At 36.0% G+C, this 17,292-nt stretch overlaps 1 protein-coding gene and 1 non-coding gene across 2 annotated transcripts; one reads left to right on the forward strand and one right to left on the reverse strand.

The window, feature by feature from the left end:
* Nucleotides 1–5,245: 5,245 nt before the first annotated feature.
* On the reverse strand, nt 5,246–5,318 carry Trnam-cau. The gene has a single exon. It is a non-coding gene; the product is annotated as a tRNA-Met (tRNA).
* A 5,583-nt stretch (nt 5,319–10,901) lies between these two features.
* Nucleotides 10,902–13,482, forward strand: LOC105393200 (la-related protein 6). Its single transcript, XM_011564936.3, has one exon. It carries the CDS (start codon nt 11,237–11,239, stop codon nt 12,443–12,445), a length of 1,209 nt encoding a protein of 402 aa, XP_011563238.1. The 5' UTR covers nt 10,902–11,236; the 3' UTR covers nt 12,446–13,482.
* The last annotated feature ends 3,810 nt before the right edge of the window (nt 13,483–17,292 follow it).

Raw genomic sequence — 17,292 nt, forward strand, 5'->3', positions numbered from 1 at the left:
TGGCGTGAAAGAGTAACAGACAGACAGACAGACAGACACAGTTACTTTCGCATTTATAATATTAGTTAGGATGTTGCAAAGGTGGAATATCAAGCCGAAAGGTGACTCCCCTGAATCTGAGTCATTCTGAACAACATTTGGAATTTCGCGATTTCCACCCTCTTTTGACCCCCTGAGTCACCATCTTTCGGCTTACACTTCTGCAGCACCTGTATACTTTATTATTATGTACTGTATGTATATACCTACAACGGTTTCCCTACATACACATTTCCTATTGCGATAATTAAGTTACACAAATAAACCTTCAGACTATGTGTGTTCTAGGCTCTGTTGCATTTCCGATACGCATTTCCTAGGTCTTACACGCTTAGGGCTTATTTATAGATATCCTAGGTCTAGGCCTTGTCCGTCTTATGGCGATATTGTAGGCATCTCAATCAATAGATGATGTATGGGTGACGTAAATAGATTTTTCCTGGATGTGTTAATACACTGTTAATCAGTTCCTTAGTAAATTACCTTTTGTGTCTATGGATGAGGATGGTGAAGAATTTCAATATTTCTTGCATGTTTGTTTAATTACAGACACGATAATTGCTATAGTTCCAAATATAAATAACTATTCTTGTTATAGTTCCTCATTTAAGTTTAGATAAGACATAAGATAAAAACTCACTAAAAACTCTTTATTCGGTGTCCTGCACCACACACCAAAAAATAATAATAACATACACAAAAAAAATACTAAATTAAAATTAAAATAAACAAAAGAACATTAAAAATACTTAAAAATATAATGGTGTGAGTTGTCCAGCACCGAAAAGGCCCGCGCCGCAGCATACACCGCCACAGATAAGGTGGCATCCACCGACCTGACGCGGCACTGGTTTTCAGTCGCGTCCTAGTTTGCCCCTCAACTCAAACTATACTCAAATTATGAATTTATGATTAATTTTGCCGTGTTTTACCCACTGCAGATTCGGCGAAGGTTACACGTTGCGGGCAGCAGTGTATATGTGTGTCAATAGTTTACAAGAAACGGATATGATCAACTGGTTTTCCCATTCAGCCTTTATTTTTATCCAAAACATGTATCTTAAATTCTGTTAGGTTGAATTATAATTGTAATAGTCATGGCCATCTTTTTTTTGAAAAGATGGCTGAAGAGTTTCTTGCCTCCGTTCTTCTCCTTAGACTGAAAGAGCCCCCCTTATCCGAACGGAAAGTAGTTTGTAAAAATTGACGTTCATCAGAATATTTTATATTTATACGATGAATAAAAACATTTGAATTTGACTTTGAATTTATGGAATATTGTGTCTACTAGCAGTAAAATATGGTCTGTGTATCTAGCTTACATACGCTTTCAAATAAGAGTTTATACGCGCGTATAGGTAAATAATACTCTACCTACTAGTCAGTACCTACCTCTTATGTTATAAACTTACGATTTTTACATATGTATCCATCATGTTAAGCATTAATCTTGTTTTTTATTTTTACATATATATTATATACCAATATTTCTTCACCCAATAGTTGCTTGGAAGAGAGCACTTTTAGCTATAAGGCCACCTATTGTAGAATTGGTTTAAAATACCTATACTTACCTCTACTTAGCTTGTATCAACGAGTATACTTACAAATTACGCTGAGCTAAATAATTGAACACAATGTAAAATTATTTAAAGGTGAGAATAAAACATGTGTTAGTAGAACATCGAGTGTTGATGATCTGTCAATTTAGTTAGTATCTGAGATTAAAAAACAGACCTAAGATGGACAAAGAAGCGCTTGAACTTTAAACTGTTCAATTAATGTGTCCAACTACAATAAGTACAGTCAGGATAATTTTTCGCGATTCAACTTCCGCACCCTTTTTCCTTAAGCCAAGGTTACTTCCTGCTTCGTATGTCTAGGTCACTGTATGGCAGAATTATGTATGGACGTCAGTATGTAAGGACATATGTTTCTGCACAACCTATAAGGAAAAGGGAGGTATTTAATTGTTTTTTTTTTTATGTGAAATTGTTTACATAATGCTGAGTGAAGTTATCGTTTGTGTTATAAAATATAATGATAAATGTGGTTATGGGTGAATCTAAACATTTTCAGGGGGTTAGTTTTCCGAAGCTTCGATTCGGTTAAGTTAAAATTTCTTAGGTTAATTTTAATGTTTTATGTACTTAATACACTACTATTAAACTATCCCAAAGAAAACAAGCGTGATAGTGACATTCAGGAAAAAATATGATAGCCTATCAACTAAATACAATAGTAAAAATATTTTTGATATATAAGTACTTAAGTAAATGGTGGATGATACCAATCCGCAACCCAGAGGTCCCCATTGTCACTTGTCTTATACATAAATACTTACATACATAATGCACAGACTTCTAGACATTACGGCTACATCCAAATAATTTACATAAGCGTTTATATACCTGTGCATGTGTGTGAAGCCACATATGCAAATGTATATTCTCACACATACAGGCTGATTCCATATGCCATTTCATGTTCAATTTGACCTCATTTCCTCGCTCTGACATTGGACAGTCGCTTATGGAACCAGTTGTACTTTCCGCAAAAGGTTCCTATACTATAGACAAAACTACGGGGTACCAGTGAAATCGATTATTTTATAAGTAAAGTCTATTCTTTTATCTCAGATATTGAATTGACAAGTGCAAAATATGTCAAGTTGAATTTACAAAATAAGTTTATAACCTTAATAGGTTTAAGAGCACTGCATGTATTATTAAGAAATGTTATAAATAAATTATTGAACAAACAAAGAAAAAGTATGCCAGTATTTACGAAATCCTTGTTATTTTAATATTATTGTTTCAGTATGTAAAGTACCATCCTTGCTTGATGCTTCGAGTCAATACGAACAAAATAATACTTACATTTCTTTTGATCGTATTAGAAAAATAATAAAAGTCATTTCATCATTAATATTCCTATGGAGAAGCAATAATTTTTTTCGCTAATTTCCCAAAGTAGTAGAACAAACCCTTGGTTATCCTTTTTCGGCTTAGTAAGCACCTATACCGCTTTGGCAACACCCTGTATTGAAATAAAAGCTGTTTAAATTGAATTCAAGAGTACAGTACGTTATCCTAGGCTTCTTTTATTGATGACTTGATCTGACAACTGGTTTGTCTATTTAGCTGTTTATAGAAAATAATTAAATTTTATTGTTATTTATATGGATTAAATTATTGTATTATTGGTCATACATATGAGGAAACTTGGAGGGTCTTTTAAATTTTTGCAAAGCAATATTTGATTCGGTGCTTTTTTGTTTTGCCTGGTTTATATATATTTTTTAAAATATCCTGTAAAAATCGAATTATTGATGAATGGATGTGATATTCTTTCATGGGAAAACTAGCAATATTTTTTTTTACGAATTAAAACATTAGGCTACTTTATATTCCGGTTTTTAAGCTTTTAACCCCTTTTAAAGCTTTTCTTTAAGCTCGCGGTAAAATATATTGTGTTGTTTTATTTATTTAGTCTATACTATAGTATATACTGTTTAAGTAGTATACCTTGCACCTCTACTCCCATTAATTATGTTAAAATTGTCTCTTCCATCCAAAGGTTGTCTGGTAGACATTACTTTAAGCATTTTTTGAAGCTACTATTTTATTTATAAGTTGTGATATTGTAATGTTTTCTTTAATGGTGCAATAAAGAGTATTCTAAAATAACGAAATGATATAATTCATATAATAAATAAATAAAACGGATGTCAAATGTACCGGGCGAAGTTAATTTATTAAATGAGAGAAACTTTTTGATATAATAATTATGTTAAATGTAACGTTTAATAGTTGTAAAATTATGTATTTATTGAGACTAAACTGCGTGTTCGCTAATTATGATGTTTTGAATAACTAATATTTTGTAAAAAAAAGTCAAGAAATGTAGTGTGGGATGCACTCTATAAACAGCTAGTAGAGGCTGGCTGAGGAAGACCGAGGACAGGGTGTTAATCACTCTATGAGAGGACTATATAAGGAAGAGGCCCCATTGATACGTTATGAGGTGGCAGTAACAACAGTGCCATATATTTTTTATGACCTTTTCTCTTTAAGACGATGGGACGCAACGAAGCGCAAGGCACCAATGTCTTACCCTTAATCCAACAAAAAACGCATGTTAAAAACCTAGCCAAATACCAATTGTTATTACTTGGGGTGTAGGTATCTTTAGAGCTTCTTATACATCTGCAAGCATTGATGCCTAAAATATATCTGTGAAACGTCAACGTCACTCGAGGAATCTCCTTTCATTAGTGAAGATCTGTACAATTAGGTTTTTGTTACACCCTGTATATGATGCCTATACCTATCAATGTACAACATCCGAAGCGGCCCATCCTCTTTTCCTAACAACTAAAACATTTTCCTCCACCGAAAACCTAAGCAATTCACAATACATCATCCAACAAAACACATTATAAATGGCATTCACCTTCGCCATAGATAAAATCTGTGAGTCACAATAATATAGCGTTTAAAAGCACAAATAAACACGGAATTAGAGCCGTCTGTTTAGCATTCGCAATTCGTGCGGCGGCCAATGTCGGCCTGAGGTCATGATCGAGAACGCTTTGGAACCTTTAGCTTCATAATAGTCAGCCTTTCCTGTGGGTTGACTGGAAGAAAATGCTTTCAGTATGGGTGGACCCTTTTACTTTTGTTTTAGTTATAATATTTGTGCTAAGTATAAAGAATTACTTAAATAATAAATAGTAATAGTTCCATAATTTATGGTGAAAAGATTTTCGGGGTATTGGCAATACCGTATTGCCAAAATTATAAGTTAGTGCAGAAAGAGCTTTTTTGAAGATAATACTTATGTGTAGCTGAATGGAATTTTTAGACTTCGTTTTAGCTTATCATGGTATGAAAATTGTTAACTATTGTTTGTTATGATTGATGGGAGGCAAAAAACTTGACCAATTAGGTAATGTTTGTAAACATTTTTTTTAACTATAAACCTGTAGCTTGAGGTTTTTCACTTGCTTTTGTATATTTTATTTTCCGTCATCTTATCGTGTCGGCAACAAACGAACGAAATCGCTAAATACTTAAATCCTACATAAAATTTCGGCAACCAATTCTGCAGTCACTAGCGGTCATTCGATCCTTTTGAATGTATTTTCAATACTAAAAAATAAAAAAAAAGCTCTGAATTATTCTTAAAAAATGCAAAAAGGGGATGCCCCGGGTGAGGATCGAACTCACGACCTTAAGATTATGAGACTTACGCGCTGCCTACTGCGCCACCGAGGCTGTGGACGTGGCAACGAAATAGCGATAATTAAGCCGTAGGCGTCCGCCATTTTGAATTTTTAGCCGCTTCGCTTAGCTAAAAATATTTTTTGATAAGATAATCCGACTCCCAAATAAACATGCTATTAGAACACAGAATTTTAGTCAAGATTCAAAAATAAATTATATAAAAAATGGCGAATTGATATAAATTTTCACGAATTTCCAAAAAAACTTAACTACAACAAGAGGCATCCTGTAGGTATGTTTTCATCATTAACATTTACATCACATCATCACTTTCCTTAGCTACCGTTCTGTCATACAAATAATAAAGTCAAATACGGATACACTATATATATATATATTATATATTATAATTATTATTATCATCTCTGATTTAGCCACTGACCGTGAAAACTAATCGAACTAGAAGTTTTATTGCTTGTTTTATATTTAATTAATATTAATTAGAATACAAGAATGGTTTGCTGATTTTATTAATTAATAGCACACTGTTAGGTACTAGACAAAAATGCGGTAATTTTAAAAGCTGATGTAATATTTTGTGAACCATGAACTCTGCTTGACCTAATGTAAGAACTCTTATAAGTTAGTTTAGAGAAAGGAATGGAATTTACTAGAGCTACTTACTAATTAATTTGTTAATGATTTATTTATTTTTTATTACTGAAATAATACCTACCACCACTAATCATTTTCAATGATTTGCTTAAATACCTAGGCCTAGGTAACTATGATTTTTTGTACTATGTTACCACACACAGTAACACATTGATTTCAGAAGCCCTACAGGGTGATGTAACCTAGTTTCGGCCGGGCCGAATTATGTCAGATTAGGTACGGTTACGTGGTGTAATGTGGGCGGTCCAGGGGGTAAGTAGTTTGTGCTGAAACGGCCAGTTGCTAGGCAAGAAGACTCCACGTGTAACTGATGTCTTTTAAAATAGTCATTATTTGTATCAAAAGGAAATAATACAAAAAAAAACTTATAAGTAAACCTTTTTTTTACAGAATAATTTATTATACATATACCTATAATTTATTAAGATAACAATATTAGAAACATAATAATAACTTATAAACTAAAAACAAAACGCACATAAAGGCGGGCGGACGCAAAAGAAAACTTGTATTAACATAAAGATGCATTCTATTAGTTATTCGTTTAGTTTTTATAAGTAGTATAAAAATTAATAGTTAGCCAAAACAAAGCTGTAATGAATAGAGTATGATCATGATTAGAGACATGGCGTCCGATACGATCTAAAAAAAAAACACAAAAATATTTTTAGACTCGCCGTATAGGTACTAGGTAAAATACATCTACTGTACGGTTCTACCTTTTTTGGCATAAGATTTATTTGCCTAATCTCGTATTGCATAGTAACGTTTGGTCAAAGTCTCCCACAGTAAACTTTAAACACTGTTTAACAAGTGTTTAAATCGAAATTTGACAGATTTTGTAGTCGTTTGACAGCGGTAAACACCAGTTAAATACTGTCTAAGTTTTTGCGGTAAGGCCCATAGTTAGTTACCTATTCTAAGATTTAAACTCAGAACAAACCATCGCCAACCACTTTCTAGACGTGTCTGAAATCCGAAAAGAAATAAAGATCAATTAAAAGATAACGATCTAGCTAATTACAGCAGTTATAAAATGTGCTGCAGTTGAGGAAGACAATGCTATTTTTATAACTGTTCGCGTGCCTAACAGTTGCAACTTGCAACGTATGACTTGTAATTGTACCTAATTGTGATAATGTGATAACTAAGAATAAGTACAGAGTTTAGCAATCTTGTTTAGTATTTCGTCAATTTATTTTTTTATAGGAAAAGAAAAATTACGATGGATATTAATATTAGATAGGTATAAACAGTTAAGTACTGGCAACTGGTATCCAAGATATTTTTCAGTGTGGCCAATTTTATTTATCTCATACTTACCTAAAGTAATTTTGGTTTTATTTTACTAGCTTATTGTCAAAAAGATAAAGCTAACTCTGTGCTAACTACAATTAAATAAGAATAAAGATTAATTCGTTGTGTAATTTTGAAAGGTGTACTTGTACTAAGCTTTACTAATGAAAACGTAAAATTAGTCAATAAATTATTAAGTATATAATATACTGCTTATTGTAATACAGTAATTCAATTTGCTAATATTAAGTCAGTCAGGTATACTTACACCACAATTCAAGCTTCACGTATTACTTTTGTACCTTGTCAAAGTAAGAATAGCCATCGATAATTAAATTATTCATTTTAGCAGTTTTTTAGTTTGACAAGGTTCAAAAGTTTATACCTAGGTTCTTATGAAGCTGACGAAAACAGAGTTACTTAAATATACTTAATCAAATAAATGAAAACTTTAATGTAGGTAACTTAATTATGGTTATTACGATTTGATAACTGTTATTGAAACTACTAAGCAACTAAGAAGAAGTTGTGGTAACTTCGATCACTACATAATACCGTCACGCACACAAAAGCAATCAAAGTAATTTAACTTTTATTTTTATTGACGAAAATTATTACTCTTGGGTATGGCACTAAAAGCAAGTATCAGGTATTGCATCACATAAGAACAGCTGAGTCTTTAAGAAATGAATGGAAGCCTAAGCTTACCGATAATTTCTCATCGATGTGATCGATGAGTCAAGTATGAAATTTTCATCCTTCGACTCTCATAAAAGTCATCGTTGACACTTGTATGAGCCCTCGATGAACTTTCTACATAATCCCCGGCAGATGGTTATTTCATTAAGTACCTACCTACTAATAATTTTATCTATAAATTAGCAGGTAGGTAGGTAAGTAGTTTTAGCTGAAATTTTGTTAGAGTAGCCCATTATGTATGTGTATGAAAACTTTTAACTAAATATTTACGGTTTTGGTTGATAATATTCTAATGCGCTGCTAACCTACTACACATAAATTTTGTGCTATATCACTGGTACATTTTCATTGCTCGCAAATCTTCCATTCCACCCACGACTTGACAATCTAACATCTCTTTACCCTATAACGCCCTTAAAAAATATTGTTGTGTATTTTCTCTGTAATTTCTGCAAATGAAACCTAAGTCCATATTAGTTTGGAAACATGAGCACAAGTCGAGTCAGTAACAGGATTACCTGCTTGCAGTCTAGTCACCCCACATTGTGTAACGGTCGTCATGCCTTAATTAGATTGCGGAGATTACCGATCACCCTGTAGGTGGCTATAGATATTACCGATCAGCCTGTATATGACTGGTTGGTTTTCGGGTGGGCGGTTGGTGACACGTCATTTTTCTTTGTGTCTGTAAACGCTGACGAGAAATGGGGGATGTTATACGTTTTAGGTATGTTTATTTTATGGGTGGAATGAGTCCCGAATAGAGAGTAGGTAAGTAAGTAGTTTACATTTGACCTTTTACTATAGGTAGGTATGTGGGGACATCTCACAAACGGGCATCCGACCCCAAACTAAGCAGAACGAACCTGTGAAATGGGTGTCGGATAGCTAATATATTGACACAAATACATTGATATATACAAATATTAAATAGATAAACGAAAACCAGACACAAGGCAAACACGCAAATGTTTACCCTGGGCGGGATTCGAACCCGCGGCCCAAGCTTCAGAAGCAGCTTCACTACCGCCTTGGCTACGGTGCCGTCAAATGCCATTTATGTCCAGCTACTTACCGTACATTACCAAGGATGCAACGATATATTAGCAAACATCTGTAAGATCCATGAGAATATGGTACGGTAGCTAGAGAGGCCTAGGTTTAAGTTCAGAGTTCAGGAGTGAACGATTTATTCGCTGATGATGATTAAAATGGTCAGTGTTGGTATTTGCTCTTCAAGTGCCTATTATTTTATAAATCTTTAAGTAAGTATATTTACCTAATACGTTTCAGTATAAATTGTTTAGGCTCATCGGTACATAATTATGTAGTATATATGATGACATAAATCCTAAATTACTGTAAGTACCTAGGAACTTACAGTAGTTTAGGTTCTTACGTCGTATTCTTTGCAAATTGGATTATGTTCTCTGAGTAACCTTTGTACTTACAGCTTTCGCACAATTTCGGCTTAAATATTATGTTTTTACTTACGTATGATTCAACCAACCTTTGTTATTTGTTATTATTGTATTCTACATATAAGAACGTAGGTATAGGTACATAATATACTCAACTAATTCGGTAATTATCATAGCTTTTTATGTATAAATATTTATGTGGTTAAATTTCGAACTGGGTGTGTTGTTTTGGTACCTGTGTACTGCGAATAAATTAATCTACAAAAAAACTCTTAGGAGGGTACATGCGTATAAAATGGTCCCCCGAGGTGAATGATCAATTGCAGCCGTGGACGTGTAGTAATCTAATAATTATAAATAACTAGCTGTTCCCGCGAGCTTCGCTTCGCCTTAATAAGTTTTCCCGTGGGAATTCCGGGATAAAAAGTAGCCTATGTTCTTTCTCAGGGTCTAGACCATATGTATACCAAATTTCATTCAAATCCGTCCAGTAGTTTTGGCGTGAAAGAGTAACAGACAGACAGACAGACAGACAGACAGACACAGTTACTTTCGCATTTATAATATTAGTTAGGATAATTTTTGGACACATTTTAACATAATTTTTCCTGTACATCCTGTGGGTTTTCTGGTCCACACTACACAATACCACCCCTTGTACACTTATTTATATGATTTGCAATAAAGGATTAAATCAAAATAAAATAATAAGTCTAATCTACTTGTAGTACTTAATGATTTTAAAAAAGATCCTAAATACTTATTTTATTACGTCTACAAAGACGTAAATGGAGTTCTAATTTCAACGGTCCCTCGGTTTAATAGGATTCCAGATCACGATTAACACATAACTAAAGTATATATAATGCAATAAAATATTTGCTACTGTAACTAACACCTAGGCTTAGTGCTTTCGCAAACGTTATGTCAATAAACAGATGTAGATTTGAATTTTATTGCTCGTTTTCGTAATCTTTACTTATATAGTTATTTTATTCTTTTAGAGAGAGTTTAAATAGACCTAGCCGAAATTTTGTGGATAAGTAATAGGCGTAGTAATTAAGTAATTTAAATTTTTATACAACATTTTCCTGGCCAGTCTGGCCATTTTCCTAATTGTAGAAATTCAGCACGCCTTATTACATGTTTAGAACTGTCAAGATCTTTGGACATTATCTATCACATCTGACCCATCTGACACATTATTATCAACAATCCTTAAGCAGCATCGCTTATGTGTCAAACCTGACGTAAACTGTATGAATCTGACAGATGTTAGACAGATAAACGATGCTGTTACAGGATTCAATGATAACGTGTCGAACGTCGGCGGTGCTACGGTGTCTGTACCATAATATACATATATCCCACACACCTTACTTTAAGGTAAGTACTGCTGATGTTAATACATTTGTTCGAAAGAAATTAACGTAACTTTGTTGAATCTACTCATACCTTTATATGCACATGTAAAATTTGTGGGATATAGTAGAGATACCGAGCCTTAGATTAATGTAATATCTAAGTACAGAGCACTGGCTGAAAACAATAAAAACTGAACTTTCCACAATTTCACGCGTCACTGGCACTGATAAACGTCACTGTTACACTAAAACCGTAACCTCCTTCAGCATCCGCGAAAACAAATGACAAACGCGACTAGGTGAAGGCGAGCGATTGTCTCGATTCCACTCGTTTACCGCACACGCGGTGCAATGTCATACGCTCTTACTACTTCCGACCACCTTTCTAGCGTGCATCCCGGCAAAATTATAAAAGGAGGGCGTTTGCGCCGCGCGCATTTAGTCACTCACCAGCCGCCGTCTGGCACACACGTCCGCGACCGGTTATGCGATAGAGTCTCCGCACGCGAACGAAATGGAGGGGACACCCCCCAGTCATATGCCGGAGGATGAGGGCATTGCGTCCGACCGGCGCCCGTCCACCGACGACCATGCGGACCTGTCCGACTCCGCCTCAGATACAGGCTCTGGGGGTGGCAAGGACTCGGGCTGCGAGGTCGCTCCCGACACCCAGGAACCACCCTACAACCCTCCCGACGAAGAACTAGCCAGCAAGATCGCCGCTCAAGTCGAGTTCTACTTCTCTGACGCGAACATTACCAAGGATGCCTTCCTGTTGAAACACGTCAGGAGGAATAAAGAAGGATATGTGTCTCTGAAACTGATATCTAGCTTCAAACGTGTCAAGCATTTAACGAAGGACTGGAGGGTGGTTGCGGAAGCGCTGAAGCGTTCAACCAAGTTGGAGATCAACGAAGCTGGTACAAAACTACGTAGAATAGATCCTTTGCCCGCCTATGATGAGACTACGCCTTCAAGGACTGTGGTAGCGGTTAAGATGCCCATCGACCGCCCGTCTGTGGAGAATGTGTCTCGTCTCTTCGCTGGATGTGGGGAGATAGCCTTAGTCCGTGTGCTGAGACCTGGCAACCCCGTTCCGGCAGACGTTCGCCAATTCCTGAACAAGAACCCGAGTTTGGTTAACTGTGTGTGTGCGTTAGTTGAGTTCACCGAATCGGAATCCGCTAGGGAAGCCCTGCGGCTGCAGAGCTCCGACGACGAAGGCATGCGAGTGTACGAGCTGAATGGTGTACCTCGCGAGCCTAAGAAGAAGCCAGCAGTGCGGAGAATGTCGGCCAGAAGACACGAGTGCGAGTATTCCTCCTGTTGCAGTGGCTCTGAACCGGAGTACGACTACAGATACGGAACCCCGTTCCATAGAAGGAACTCGAGCGGGTTCTTTGCCCCCCGCTCCCCGGAGATCCAGGCGTGGATGCCGCGCCGCGTCAGCAACTGCAGCCACAGCTCCGACTCAGGGGTTTCCTTCTTCTGTGGCTCCAGAAGATCTTCGCAAGCCAGCACTGGCAGCGCTAGCAGCGGCGAGGGCTGGTTGGCGCGTCGACTGTCTGGATGCTCGCTGTCCGGGACGGAGTGTGGGGGGAGGCGGCTGTCGTTCACCCCCCGGTTCGAGCCGCGAGCCCCGCTGGTCCCGGATGGCACTAGGGGGTTCCATGCGGCGGCTCGCCAGCGGAGGATCTCGGACTTGGCTCTATACTCGCGCTAGAAAGCGACCACAGACCGTGACTCCTTTCTATCGTCGGATTGGATAACGCCTTTCACGATCTGTTTGCGTCGAGACTCGAGGAAGTGATTTAGTTAGCCGCATGTGTTATGAGAACTGTTATTTTTGTAATGAGTTTGTAATGAGCCAGATCGCGTCCCGGTGCTGTGGATTGAATCGATGTCTTAACAATGTATAGTTACCTATTTACGTCCTAATCGGATTAAGTTTATTTAAGGCACAGACAGCTGTGGTTAGCTTTTAATTTTAGTAACTTATTAGTTTTTTTTTACTGTAAGTCGCGTATTTATTACGATTTTTCGCGCTTGCGCCGCGGGTTAGAGTTTTCATCCAGTCATGTCAGAGTTGTGAGCACAAAAGTTTTTAAAAGAAAAACAAAATCGACATTTGAAGAGATTGTAGACTCTGAGACAGTAAAATGCTCGAGAACGGTTTTTGTAAGTGGAGCATGCATGAGCATTGGTGTCAGTATTGCGCAATGAAAATTGCTTTTTGCGCGCGTAAGCTATCGCTTAAAAAAAGTAAAAGTAAGAGGCAATGGTACTACAAATCGTTCGGCCAGCCGGCAGTACCCGCGGCGTTACGGCGACACTATCCATTATGGTTTTTTATTATTATTATTTTACGAACTAAAATTAAGTCAGTAGTTTTAAGTCAGTCACGCCATGTCATGATTTCGATAAGTTTTTTTTGTACTTTTTAAGCTTTCGTTGTGATTTTATTTTTGTATAAATAGCTTTAAGGTGAGAGCAGTTATGTAAGTTCGCAATTTCGCGATTTTGGTCTTATTTATTTTTGCCTTTTTAAGCTCAGAGGAAGTCGTGTTACGTCATAGGTAATAAATAATATTATGTGTCTAATGAAATGACTAATAAATGAGGCACAGTTTTCAATTTATTTTAGTGGTGCTTTTTCGCTTAATTATGACATCGATCTTTCTCCGAGCTTAACATAACAATAACTATTTTATAAAGAAGTGATGATATTGATAAGTATAAAATAAAAATATTTGCATATAATCCAGATGTTTCAATGCCGTAACCTTGAGACGTAGAAAGTGCTTGGTTTTGACCCTAGGTCTCCTTGACGGATCGATTCTCTCACGACTTTGTCAAACGAGTTCTCGACTCGATTCGGTTGCACAATCGAATCACTTGTTTAAAGCAAATTAGCACTACCTAAATTGGTTTAGGAAACGGAATTAATTTTAATGCACGGTCGATTTGTTAAATTAGTCTAATAATTAAAATTTAAAGGTAATTATGTCCTTTACTTACAAATCTTACCATGACATTTAAAATAAACATAATAATAATTGTTCTACCTCCACCTCCCCCCTTAAATATTAACGACCGCGAAGATTTCAATGAGATAATTCAATTTTGAATCGAAAAAACAATTTATTGATCTGTTCAAACTTCAAACAATAGAAAAACAACTTTTGTCTAAATGACCGCACCCTTTATTGCAATATTTTTTACTTTTCTAAATGAATTTACACACCAGTCACGAAAACTGGCTTTGGGTAAAATTATTTTGTTTTTAATTTACAAATTGAAACACAACAATAACATAATATAAACATAATACCTATAAGTAGTTAATAATACACACAAAACTCCTTAATATTACCTCCTAATTAGGCATTATAATTACACCGTAATCGGTTTACAGTTCAAGTAATCTGCGGTTGACTAACAGTTAAACAGAGCGATAACAACTTAAATATGTATGATTAAAAACGACTTAATAACAATGCATAACTGTGTTATATAACTAGAAATTCTCGAATTAATGTACCATAGAATGAGACTACTTCATTAATCATATTTTTTTCGGATTTTGAGATTTTGTTTTGATTACAAATTTTAAATTTTAGATTTGACGGATCAGTCATTTGTCTTTTTAACTTATAAAATAATGTGCAACAAAAAATGTATCATCTCATGACAACTGTCAAAATAATGAAGCTACATTTTGGAATGTACGTATAATTAGGTAGGTACCAATTTTAATTAAGTAGGAAGGCGAATTTCGTGATTATTTTGACCATCGCGAAACAGTACAACATTGTACCAAAATGTTAGTTGCGAAAATCTACGCGCTATGATAACATAGTACAATAATTAATTATAGCGTATTATAAACATTATACAAGTGGATTGAATGAGTAAGAATCGTCTTCAGGGGTCATGGTGAAGTGTCAAGGTCAAATTATCACGATTTTCTTCCATTAACATAATAGATCGCAATAAACAAAAGGTTTTGATTGTATTAATACCTACCTACCTGTTATTCTGAGGATGCGAAATCGGAGTCTGATATGTTAATGAACCTACTATGATATTCAGGAAGCCAATATCCATAAACATTTATACTGATAAATAAAAAATATAAGTACCTAAATAAACACTTCTTCTTATCTAAGTCAGTGTAGTTTCCAACACCGCCGTCTGTCATAATTATACACATGCACCCTAATGGCGATATTTATAACATTTTAAATTAGACAGACTATTAGTGCCAATTTCGCTATAGTGGGTTAGAGCATAACCAGGGATTATTGGTTGACTTTTGACACATCTGTCAAGAACTTAATATGGAGATGACGTATAATTGATCAACCAATGCCTGGTTACGATCTAACCGACTATGATGAAATTGGAGCTTAACCTGGTAGGTAATGTGACACATTTATAAGGCATTTGACATATATTAAGTATGTCTAAGTTTTGATGGTAAGGCCCTAATATTTTGTACTATAGCTTACATACCTAGATGGGTCCAGCCACATTCGCCAGACAAGTATAAATGTTTTATAAAGCGAAGTAAAGCTCACTAGAAACTAGAAATCTCTAGTGAAAATTAAAATAAATTGAATGATGAGTTTCAGTCACACTTATTTAAATTAAATCTTTGATCTTTATAGCCTATTCGTGTTAAGGGAGTGTAAGTATCTTAATCTATTTGAATTTATTAACCTTGGTTCAGTGCATTCCCTTTGATCAACCCATTGTTGCTATGTTGCTTACGTGGGAAAAAAAACTATTCAGAACTAGAAATTTCTCTACAGAGTAAATTTTTACTATTTACCTACCGGCGCCCATCTATCAGTAAGTAATACTTACTTACTTACTAAGTATCGCACTAAACGGATTGTCATAAATGTATGAAACGGCGTCGGCAATGCCGATGAAGAAGACGCACTTGTGTGAATTTCTTACAAAGAATACTGAATGCGATGCGTCCGTTGCGTACAATGCTGAAAGGACGCTTACCTTTTAAAAAGTAGATCATGATTAATGCCACCCTACGATTAGATATTTTTTCTTCATGATTCTTTGCCCCAGGCATAGACTAGGCTATAAAGGAGGTTGGTGCAATCAATATTGAAAAAAACTTATTGTCTTTTAACTAGTTCGGCATAATTATGAGTTATTGTTATGTATTAACAATAAATACACCTTATGTAACGGTTCATTGACACACGTTGCAATTAAGCAGATCTTTTGCATTCTTTTTTGTGCCTCCCATTTCGGTCAATCGCTCTCGTTTTCGATACGTTAAGGGCAAGTTCTCAGCATTCTTTTGCAATTTTTTAATGTTCCTGAATTTGACTGCAGGTGTTTTGTAGTTAGGTAGGTATGCCTGTTACCCTTATTACTTTAAAATACTTATGTACAGAATATGACCCATCTTATCTAAAATGATTTAAAAAAAAAAAACAAAATCAAAAAGAAAACATGAGTACTTACACCTAAGTATATGACGTATTGTTATAATACCTCATTGAAATAATAATATTACTAACCTTACCTCTTAATGAGGACAGTAATTTAGAAAAAATGTCTGTGCCTTAATTCCCAAACCCGCATGTATTGGTCCGATACAATTTTTTACATAACTTGACTTGCTTTCTCTCTGTAGTTGTACTGGAAGTACAATCAGCACCATATTCTTTGATTTGTGTATTTTAATAAATAATGGATAGGTATGTGGTAACATCTCACACACGGCCGTCCGACTCCAAGCTGGGCAGACAGCTTATATACTTATAGATAAGAACATAGATTATTAAAACCCAAGACCCGAGTATACAAATACCTGCCTTCTAACAAATATTTTACCCGGCCGGGGATCGAACCCGGGACCTTCGGCATAGCAGTCAGGGTCACTAACCACCTCACCATTCGGTCGTGCAGTAGGTAGACTAGGTAGGTACTTAGTTATATTATATTATGGATAAGCTTCACGTCTTCGATTGTACTGTCTACGTTCGTCGCCCACCTCTCGGGTTATGAGCAAAACTGCAGTTTCTATAACTGGTTTAACGCAAGATCAAGGAACGGACCTTTCTTCTCAGGTATGTTTGACTCAACAATAACTGAGTGAGTACATAACTAGAAAGATAGAAGAGAGCTAGAGAGCGGTGGTAGCTCAGTCGGGTAAAGCGCCCGCTTCTCACGCAAGAGATGCGGGTTCGAATCCCGGCGCTGACATGTACCAATGAGTTCTTTGAATTTAAGTACCTACAATGTATACCATCGCTCTTACGGTGAAGGAAAACATCGTGAGGAAACCTGCAAATCTATAGATTTAGCACATCTAGATATGTGAACCCAACAACCCGCAGTGCACCAGCGTGGTGGGGAATGGTCCAAGCTTAGGAAGGCAGTTTAGACCTTGGGGATATCCACAAAGGTTCCATTCGAGAGAGCCAGGTGCAGGTACTACAGAAACCTCAATAGAATAGAATAGATAGAAGAGGTATACACTGTTAGATTCGTTTGATGTTAAGTTGGATTTATTTTTATTTCCACAGGGCCATC

The sequence above is a fragment of the Plutella xylostella genome, chromosome 28, assembly GCF_932276165.1.
Source record: "Plutella xylostella chromosome 28, ilPluXylo3.1, whole genome shotgun sequence".
Classification (NCBI taxonomy): Eukaryota; Metazoa; Arthropoda; class Insecta; order Lepidoptera; family Plutellidae; genus Plutella; species Plutella xylostella.